This window comes from Etheostoma spectabile, chromosome 18 (genome assembly GCF_008692095.1).
Source record: "Etheostoma spectabile isolate EspeVRDwgs_2016 chromosome 18, UIUC_Espe_1.0, whole genome shotgun sequence".
NCBI classification, from domain to species: domain Eukaryota; kingdom Metazoa; phylum Chordata; class Actinopteri; order Perciformes; family Percidae; genus Etheostoma; species Etheostoma spectabile.
In genome coordinates, this window is record NC_045750.1 from 23,761,578 (window position 1) to 23,771,922 (window position 10,345).

The 10,345-nt window shown below is 42.0% G+C and overlaps 1 protein-coding gene across 1 annotated transcript in view; it reads right to left on the reverse strand.

The window, feature by feature from the left end:
- The window catches only part of LOC116706614 (hormonally up-regulated neu tumor-associated kinase homolog), a gene marked incomplete at its 5' end in the record, with an annotated part of 22,605 nt that overhangs the window by 3,337 nt on the left and 8,923 nt on the right, over window positions 1-10,345 (reverse strand). Inside the window, 6 exon segments of the mRNA XM_032543548.1 lie at window positions 160-237; window positions 347-524; window positions 1,645-1,780; window positions 4,137-4,264; window positions 4,433-4,571; window positions 4,705-4,760. Coding sequence (XP_032399439.1) covers window positions 160-237; window positions 347-524; window positions 1,645-1,780; window positions 4,137-4,264; window positions 4,433-4,571; window positions 4,705-4,760 — 715 coding nt within the window.

Genomic DNA, 10,345 nt, shown 5'->3' on the forward strand with positions numbered 1-10,345 from the left:
GGGGGGGGAGTATGGAAAGCCAAAAAAGTATGGATTCCATCATTGTTGGTACTTTGGGATTAGTAGACGATAAAAATCTTTATCCTTTAATATAACACTATTACTTACATATTTCAATGATTACTGCATGTGTGCTTATGATGTTATTGACAAAATTACCTGGGTCTTTGATTCAGCGGTATTCCTCTCTCTCCATGTGTTCTTGCTCGGAAGACTCCAGTCGTTGCTCTCTAGTTTCTGCCAAATCAATCATTTTTAGTTGTTAGAACTTCACAGAAGAACTTGAGAAGGATTGTTATGGATTATGTGTGTGTGTGTGTGTGTATGCTTAAAATGAGGTGTTAACCTTGCTGGCCTTGGCTCCCTTCTGGCTCCTGCTGAGTTTGCTGAGCAGCAGGTGATAGGAGGCCATGATGGCGGAGGGTCGGTTGACGGTGAGTGTGTGGATGATTTCAGAGAGGGAGTAGCCCAGCGTCTCTTTCATGTAGGCCAGCACGGACGAGTTGAGATCCTCTGGGCACAACCTGGAAGGAACCAAGAGAGCGGGATGGGAACAGGTACGTAGATAGAAAAAATGTTAGGAGGATCATTTGGTAAGGATTTTGGTTTTGGTGATTTTTAATTGTGCGCGGAACCGAGTTCTGGCTTCAGAAAATGTAATGTTGCCCAGAGGAGCCATACGTGATTGCATTTCCACACTGCGTGAAGTGATAAAAGCCTTTTAGTCATGCTATAATACACAAAGCTGTTACCCAACAGACCACAAAAAAAAAAAATCATTTTATTAGAACACTTTCAGTGATTTCCCTCTTGGTTATCAACATTGTAATGTTTGTAATGTTTCCCCTGTCTAACTCTGCTCTCATGGTACAACAGACATTTAAAACATGGCTTTTCCTGTGATGTTTAGATGTACAGTATTTACAAAAATGGGAATTTTTAACAAGAACATTTTACCAATACAGTATATAAAAGTGTTAACTTCTGCTAAATTATTAAAAGTATGTCAATTTATATATCTCCTCTCTCAGGGGGAGGAGGAAATAGGGCATAGAGGACAATACATACATACATACATACATACATACATACATACACACATACATACATGCACACATACATACACACATACATACACACATACATACACACATACATACACACATACATACACACATACATACATGCACACATACATACACACATACATACACACATACATACATACGTACACAAACACATACATACACACATACATACACACATACATACATACATACATGCACACATACATACACACATTCATACATACGTACACAAACACATACATACATACATACATACATACACACTGACACTTTTGACTAATATTTATGGTTAATGTCCTTTAACAGCCAAATGTTCCTTATTATTGTTATTACTATTATTATTATTATTACAACTGTTATTAATTTTACTCTATACTGTCTTTTACTGTATTTCTTGCTAAAACGGATGCTGGAATTTCAATTTCCTTGAGGGAGTCATCCCAAAAGGATTAATAAAGAGAAGTCGAAGTCTGAGTTTATTATATCTGCTTACAAGGAAAATATGTTCGTGTTTGTAGTCCATGTGTCAAATTGTAGTCACACAGCCGATCTCTACCTGTTTTTATGAGAGAGTGTGTGTAGGGGTTTCTTGGCGTAGCCCTCGTTGATCCATCTCTCCTCCATCGCAGCGTTGACGCTCGGTCTCTTAGCCGGGTCCGGCTCCAGGAGAGACAACACAAACGCCACCGCACCTGAAGCAGGAGCACAGATGAAGCAGTCCAACATTTTTCTTTATCTTCTGAATTTTTAAGAGAGTTTTAGCCTCCACCCAGCTCGCAACTTTACTGTTTTGGTCCACTTTTACTGCTCTATAACTACCATTTCTATCCACTAAACCCCCCTGTATCCTGACCTGCCCAGCCCCAAAAACCGAGCTCAAATGAGGGTTTTATTGCAGGTTTAAATGCTATAATCCCGTTAGCACTAGCTAGCATAATTAGCTGACATCTGAACATAGTTGCCTACATGGACATCAGTCCAGACCACACAGTAACAGTTGGTATTCTATACAACTGCATGGAAGAGATTATGATCAATTTACCTGAATTATAAAGTGCTTCACCATGCCTCATATTCCACCACACACTGGCGGCCATGCAAGGCTCTAAAGGGCACTCTGGCATTTCTGGTGGAGTTTGAGATCAGACAACCAACCATGCATGCAAAAGTTACTATGGCAGAAGAAAAAAAAAGATGGAAGAAAGCGAAACAGAGCATTAATCCTCGTGTTGTCCTCGGGTCAAATTCGACCCATGTTCAGTTTTTTCATCACAAAAAATGGCTCTTTGAAATGTAAAACATTAGAAATGTCAAATAACTTTGGAAAAAACGTCAAAAAAAGCATCCGCGACATTGAAAAAGTGACAAAAATGTCAGAAAAAGCGATCACTTTTTTTCATGGTGGACGGGAAGACAACACAAGGGTTAAAGAGGAGGAAAACAAGCCCATTTGGCAGGATAAAGTCCACGAGTTGTTATCGATGTCTAAGATGCCCGCCCGTGGCAGCGATGCAGCGTTTCAGAGCTTTAGAGCCGGGCCGGTTTTCCCCACAGTAACAGGAGCTATGTTTGTTTGTGGTGACATGGCGCCATGACAGAGTGTAATGGGGTGGCAGTGGGTAGGCGAGAGAAACACAGACTTTAAGGCCACTGAACTTGTTGCAGCAAGCGGAACACGTTTTTTTTTTCTTATTTCTAATAAGAAAAGATGTCATGTTATGGGAAACTTGGGACACTAAAACTGCACTCAAACCGGTGCAGAGGTTGCATAGATTAGGCTAGACAAACATCTAAATGTGTTCAGAATCAGAATCAGAAATACTTTATGATCCCCGAAGGAAAATACTGTGTTACAGTTGCACAAAGTATACAAATATCAGAGTGGAGATATAAATACAGAAATATAAGGAGCGTGGATATGCGTGGTATTTAAAATAGGAATTTTTATGATACAGTATTTACACAATTAAGGAGTGTAATGGTGAACAGTAATAATGAATAAATAGTAGTAGCAGAGTATTGCACAAATTTTAAGCCAGTGCAACTGCACAAAACAGATAATATTGTTTGATACTGGACAATATCATCTGTTGTGTGCAATAAAACTGGCATCAAATTTGTGCAATACTCCTCTGCTAATATTTATTTATTATTACTGTTCACCATTGTGTTAATAAGCTACAGAAAAGTTGATTCAGCTTTTAGATTGTGGGAGGGGATCCACAAAAGCCTAGCCATATGGTCGGAACAATGTAAATGGCCTGTTTTTATATACATTATTGTTCTAGTCTTAATGACTATTCAAAGCTCTTTTACACAGTAAAGTACAGGAACCATTCACACACATTCACACGCTGTGGCCGAGGATGCCGTACAACGTGCCACCTGCTCATCAGATACACACCCACGCACATATACACTCCGATGGCGCAGCATCGGGGGCCACCCTGGGTTCTTGCCCAAGGACACTTCAACATGGGACTGCAGGGCCAGGGATCGAACCCACAACCTTCTGATTGGAAAGTGATCGTTTTACCACTGCCTCTTCAGAGGGTTTATTTTTTTAAACAAAGGGATATCGGCTAGTGGGCCATAGTACCATAGGGATTTTTTTGGGTTATTGAGAGGTTGGAACAATGGAGCGTCTGAGAAATAACATGGCACCCGACCCAGACCCAGACCCAGACCCAGACCCAGACCCAGGGTGAGTCTGACTGAGCCGGAGGAAGAAAGACTTTGCCCGGCCAGCTCCGGGATGAAGTGGTGAACGCACAGGTCACAGCAACTTAACGCAATACAGTCTCTGGCTTTTGTTTCATATAAAGCTAGAATCTGCAGAAAATGTTGCACATTTCCGATCCGTGGTTAGCGCAGTTAGCACACTTTAGCTTGAAAAGGCTAACTTGGTTTACTGCATTACTTTGAACGTTGTTTTCACACTGAACATCAACTCAAAACCCGTTCAAAAAAAATCTGGCAGTTCAATAAAGCATTGCTTGATGGTCTACAGGAATTTATTTTCATCCCTGAGGTGAAATGTGGAGTCACCTTTGCTGACGTCACCGGGGATGCTGCTGATCTCTCCGTTGACCATCTTCTGGTGCAGGTGTTTGATGTTGAAAGGCTCAACAGTGAAGGGCAGAGTCCCTGTCAGCATGGCAAACATACTCACACCTCTACACACACGCATGCACGCACACACACAACAAGCATAATGTGAATAAAACATAAACACAAGATGCATCCACAGTAATGCATTCAGTCATTTGTTTCAGACAGTAAATGACACCACAGAAAAATTCCACTATGACGGCCTCCTCACACACTGAGACATTATCACTTACACAGACCAGACATCCACTTTGGGTCCGTACTTCCTGTGAGCCAGCAGCTCCGGGGCCGCATAGGCAGGACTTCCACACTGTGTGTTGAGGAGCTCCAGAGACAAGGATTCAGCCTTCAGAGTGTTACTCAGGCCAAAGTCTGTGTGAAAAATCATCATTTTAACAGTGGATTACACGCACAGATGCATTAGACAGCTAAGAAAGGTTCTGCTGATCATGCTGATCCGTCACAACAATGTCAGTCATTGGGGAAAGCAGGAATAGCAACATACCCACAATCTTTATGTTGTTGTGTTCATCCAGCAGGAAGTTTTCAATCTTAAGATCTCTGGAGAAGAAAAGAAAAGAGAGAGCAGTTTAGTCACAAAGAAAGACTGTGGTTCAAATTTGGAATTTTCATGAGCTCTGTCCTTAATCCTACAGGAGTTTCTAAAGGGATTTTTCCCTTGCAGATTACTATTTTGGAGCACTTCAAATTGACTGACACTGTAGTGGTTGTTCAATGTAAGAACTCTTGCAGTGTGTTTGGCCTTACTAAGCTTTTTTTGTGTGTATTTATGGACAACCAGATGAAATGGGACCTGACTGGACCCACAGAAGCTAAGAAAAACTCCAAATAAATTTGGGTTTGGATAGAGCTCAGGATGAACAGTTAGTGGTAATTTGGGATATTAGTTTGTTTTGGACAACTCAAGTCCAACTGAACATTTCCGGATGAAGTGAAGCTCTACTTGACTCGTTCTTTTCTGTCACAGTAGTATGTGTGTGTTCACCTGGGAAAGTTGCTTCACTGCCCTAAAAGTACCCCAGCCCCACCACCAGCCACACCGCCAGCTAAATGAAAATCTGTGGTTGGTAGAGAGAGAGAGAGAGAGAGAGAGAGAGAGAGAGAACTCCCCTATAAACTATAGCCTGGGAATCAGCCATTTTCCTTTCATCTGCATTCATCTAACTAGCAGACACTCTAGGTCCCAAAAATGAAAACACAACCCCAATACAGTAAAGTTCAAAGAAAGACGGAGGAAGTAAGAGGAAAAAAGGGTAACAAAGTGCGAGAGCAGACATTGTCATAAAGGAGAAAATGTATGCGGTGAACCTACTAGATGTGGGTGGTATAGGAGCTGCATTTACGTACAAATTTTCCATTTATTTCCAGTTTAATCGTCTCTGTGTGGGACTGTGGTGGAGAGCGTTAGGGAGTGTGTGCGAGGACGCGCGTGTGTGTGTGTGTGTTTTTGAGAGGCGCTATTGAAGGGTTGAGAGCGCCATCGTTATGGGACTTCATTAGAGAGGAAGTCCGTGATGGTGTGATGATGTGTGAATCATGGCACCGGCGCAGGATGATGAGGTCATTGCCTGGTAATCCCATTCCCACCTTCAGAGGAGCCAAGGTCTTAAACCAAAGCCCAGCGCTGTGCATTTTGTGTGTGATTGCAGAGTAACTGTATGTGTGTGTATGTGGGTGTGTGTATGTGTGTGTGAGCAGGTTTTGGGTGTCTAACACCTACACATACTAAAATGCCACTGAAATAACCTTCAGCTCCCACACTGCACTGTGCATATGTTGCTTTTCTTGCAGCATGTCCTCATCTGTAAGCTGTTAATGTCCTGCCAACTACTGTGTCTCTCTGTCGTGTGTGTTTGTGTGTGGTGTGTGTGTGTGTGGTGTGTGTGTGTTGTGTGTTGCGTGTGTGCGTGTGTGTGTGTGTGTGTGTGTGTGTGAGAGAGAGAGGAGAATCTACAAAGCCGACCTTAACATCTACATACAACAAAGAGCTACTGTTTGAGTAAATATGGCTCTGGACAGTGATATTTTAAGAAAATGACACGAGTGTCTCTCTAATTTTTCCTTACTTCCTATCTCTTCAGTAGACTTGACTACTGTAACGGGGTCTTTACACGTCTCCCTAAAAAATCAATCAGACAGCTGCAGCTGATTCAGAACGCTGCTGCTCCAGTCCTCACTAAGACCAAGAGACTGGATCACATCACTCCAGTTCTCACTAAGACCAAGAGACTGGATCACATCACTCCAGTCCTCACTAAGACCAAGAGACTGGATCACATCACTCCAGTCCTCACTAAGACCAAGAGACTGGATCACATCACTCCAGTTCTCACTAAGACCAAGAGACTGGATCACATCACTCCAGTCCTCACTAAGACCAAGAGACTGGATCACATCACTCCAGTCCTCACTAAGACCAAGAGACTGGATCACATCACTCCAGTCCTCACTAAGACCAAGAGACTGGATCACATCACTCCAGTCCTCACTAAGACCAAGAGACTGGATCACATCACTCCAGTCCTCACTAAGACCAAGAGACTGGATCACATCACTCCAGTTCTGAAGTCTTTACACTGGCTTCCTGTGTCTCAAAGAATTGATTCAAAGCCTCTTGCTAGTTTATAAATCCCTTAACGGTTTAGGTCCAAATACATTTCTGATCTGCTACTACACTATGACCCCCCCGACCTCTCAGGTCATCTGGGACAGGTCTACTTTCTGTCCCCAGAGTCAGAACTAAACAGGGTGAAGCAGCTTTCAGTTTCTATGCTCCTCATATCTGGAATAAACTCCCAGAAACCGGCAGGTCCGCTGCTACTCTCAGTTCTCTTACTTTTCTTTTTTTTCACCAGCATGTTCCCTTGGATCAGAGAGGCTCCGAAATCAGGGTAGCAGCAATCGCCATGGTCCCGCTATACGTTCTGTGATGCCACTTTCAACTGCTACACTGCGGTGCCCTGCTACGTCCTGCTACGTCCTGCTACGTCCTGCTACGTCCTGCTACGTCCTCTGTGCCTTGTAATGCCGCACAGCGTCCTGCTATCCATGAACTACTACAAAGAACTTCTACAAACACTAATTTTTTCTATTTTTATTGCCACTCTTCATTCTAACCCCAACCGGCCCGTCAGACACCGCCTACCAAGAGCCTGGGTCTGACCGAGGTTTCTGCCTAAAAGGAAGTTTTTCCTCGCCACTGTCGCACTGTTGCTTGCTCTAGGAAACTATTAGAACTGTTGGGTCCTTGTAAATTCTGGAGTGTGGTCTATCTGTAAGTGTCTTGAGATAACTCTTGTTATGAATTGAACTAAAATAAAATTGAATTGAATTGATTTTAAATCAGCTGAAGACCTTTCTTTTTGATGCTGCCTTTCTTTAAATGAATGCTCATTTCTTTAAATTTCTTATGCTGCACTGTAACTTTTATTCTTGTGTTTTATGTGTCCTAATGTTTCTATTTTGTTTTTAACTGTCTATTCATGTGTTTTATCGGTTTTTAATGCTTATGATTTTTAACTGTTTGTACTTGTGTTTTATCTGTTTAACTGATTTTATACAAATAAAACTGCCTTGCCTTGCCTTGCCTCTAATTGGGCCAAATAACTCAAAGTATGACAACGTTTACATTTTACAGAAACTAACCTATTTCTAACCGTTTAGAAATACAAAAAATACACTACGCAACTGGATGTCCCAGAAGTAATTTCTCTCCGAAATTGGGAGTAATGACTAGCATTTGCTGCCAAGATTACAGCTCTCATGTTAGCATGCAGTTACGCCTCCTCTTGTCTTTAAGTTTAGTTTGACCCCTTTGTAAAATTCATCAGAAATTGGGGTTTATTTTAAACTTTCACAAAAATGGATGGTTCCAGATGATTCTCACAAGTTAAATCAGTTCATTACTTTGAATTTGTCAATTTTATAGCATTTGGAGGAAAAAGAATTGGTAGAACTTTAAAAAACATGTCAAGAAGGTCAACTATGGGGAAAACCCCATGGCCATTTCATAAGTGATTAAATCAAGGACACACAGGGGTCAAGATCACCATGACCTTGGCTAAAAGTTTTTCATTTTAACTCAAATTTCCAGGTCAGTGGGAAGACTACACAAGGGTTAATGTTTAACACTAGGCTAACATTAGATTGCATTGGAACAAGGCAGCATTTGCTAAAGTCAATCTCATATAAAGGCTTCTGAACCAAACACTACCCAATCTGACATGTTTCAGCAGGAATGCAACCTAAAATTGGGGAGAATTTAACCTTGGCAGCAAAGATGACCACTTTTACTGGCGTTAGAATGTAGCTACATGCGACAATGTTAACACTACTGCTACACTACTGTAGTAAAAAAAAAAAACTTCACTCCTGCCTACCTGGAGCAGACGACCAATCACAGCAGGCCGGCTTAGAGTTGAGTAACACTTAGCAGAGAGTGGAAAAAAATATTGGAAATCTGAACGTTTTAGCTCACAGGGATTTCTCTGAAATACCTTATTTGAGGTTGTGGTCATGTTTAATATGAAAATCTGACATTGTAGATGTGGAAGAAAATATGAAAAAGCATAACATGTCCACTTTGGAAATGACTTGGAAATGTATGCTATAGAGTAAAAAAAGCATGACTTAGCACTCCGAATTAATCCATTACTTGTTGATTAACTGATTAATAATTACAGCACAACTGCTCCACTGTCTGGATGATAAACTGGACAAAAGTTATTTCCATGCCCCCTTTGCACTCTCGCTTCCTGCTTCTTACAGTGCAGATGTTGATAATTTTGCTTTTCCTCTGAGAGAAACCATGACCAGTGGCTCTTGGATACTTACAAATCGCTGGACTATACCTTTTTTGTAGACATAGTAGGCTATTGCCATATTGTAACGTTTTTCTGCGTGAGCGTGGCCTACCAATAGCTCAAGCCTGCCCTACAGTGACTGTAGCTAAAGCTAATTAGCAGCAAGATGCCTCCTTTGTTCGTGGATGACTACTACAAACTCCTTCAGAAGATTGGACTTCCGGAAACCAAGGTTCACCCATTAGAAGTGAACGTGGAAGTGAACGGATCGTGTGGAAATGACACCTCTTTACCATGGACCCAAAACAATGGACAAAAGCATGCTAACACATGGCTAATTAGCACCAGCAAGACTACAAAGAAACAGGAGGGCTGTGGAACGGGTAATATATCAAGAAGTGGTAGTCCTCCCTGGAACTCTTCTGGTGCCAAGCCTTAGAGTAAATCCTTTTCCTGGGAAATGGGAGGACGACTAACGGGCAGGGCACAGCGCCCTGAGATTTGTGCTACAACCGGCTGGCCTGCATCATCATCCAGACAGAGCGCCTTTCCAACCCCTGTACTTGGTAGGACACAGCCGTGGACAGCTGCAGAAGGGAAAAATTAGCAACAAAATGCCTCCCCGAAAACTTGGTGTGCAACTGGATAACAGATTTGCTCCTCTGCTGCAGGACGCTGGACAGCCATCTGATGACCGGGACTGCGTCTCATCACCACACAGCAGGGTAAGGACTTAGAGCAATTCAAAAAGTAAAAAGCTTACAACTGGGCCTCAAACCCTGGTTGTGGGTGACTCTGCTGTAAAAGATTTAAAAAGCAGTAAAAAATACTCTATTTTCCCAAAGACATGGTGTCTGACTTGACCAAAAGAGTCCCAGATATCGTGGCAGAACACCCAACTGTGAAGAACATTATACTGCATATAGGGTCACATGATGTTGTAAAGCAACAGTCTGAATTGCAGAAACTGGAATTTATGGAACTGCTGAACACCGTCAGCTCCCTAAACTCGGGCTTATCAGTGGTCCTATACCGCGTGTGAGAAGAGGAGCTGAGAGATTCAGCCGACTTTAAACAAACAAATGGCTTTCAACTGAATATACCGTCCATTCTCTGCAGTTCATTGACAATTTTAACATTTTCTGAGACCTCAGACATCTTTTTAACCCTTGTGTGGTACCCCCGTTGACCATGAACTTGACCTTCCAGATCAAAATTGTGCTTTTCCGATGTTCTTGCCGCCTTTTTCTGATTTATTTGTCACTTTTTCCATGCTTTTGGCGCTTTTTTTTTCAAACCTGAGCTGGTTTAATAACAGGTTTT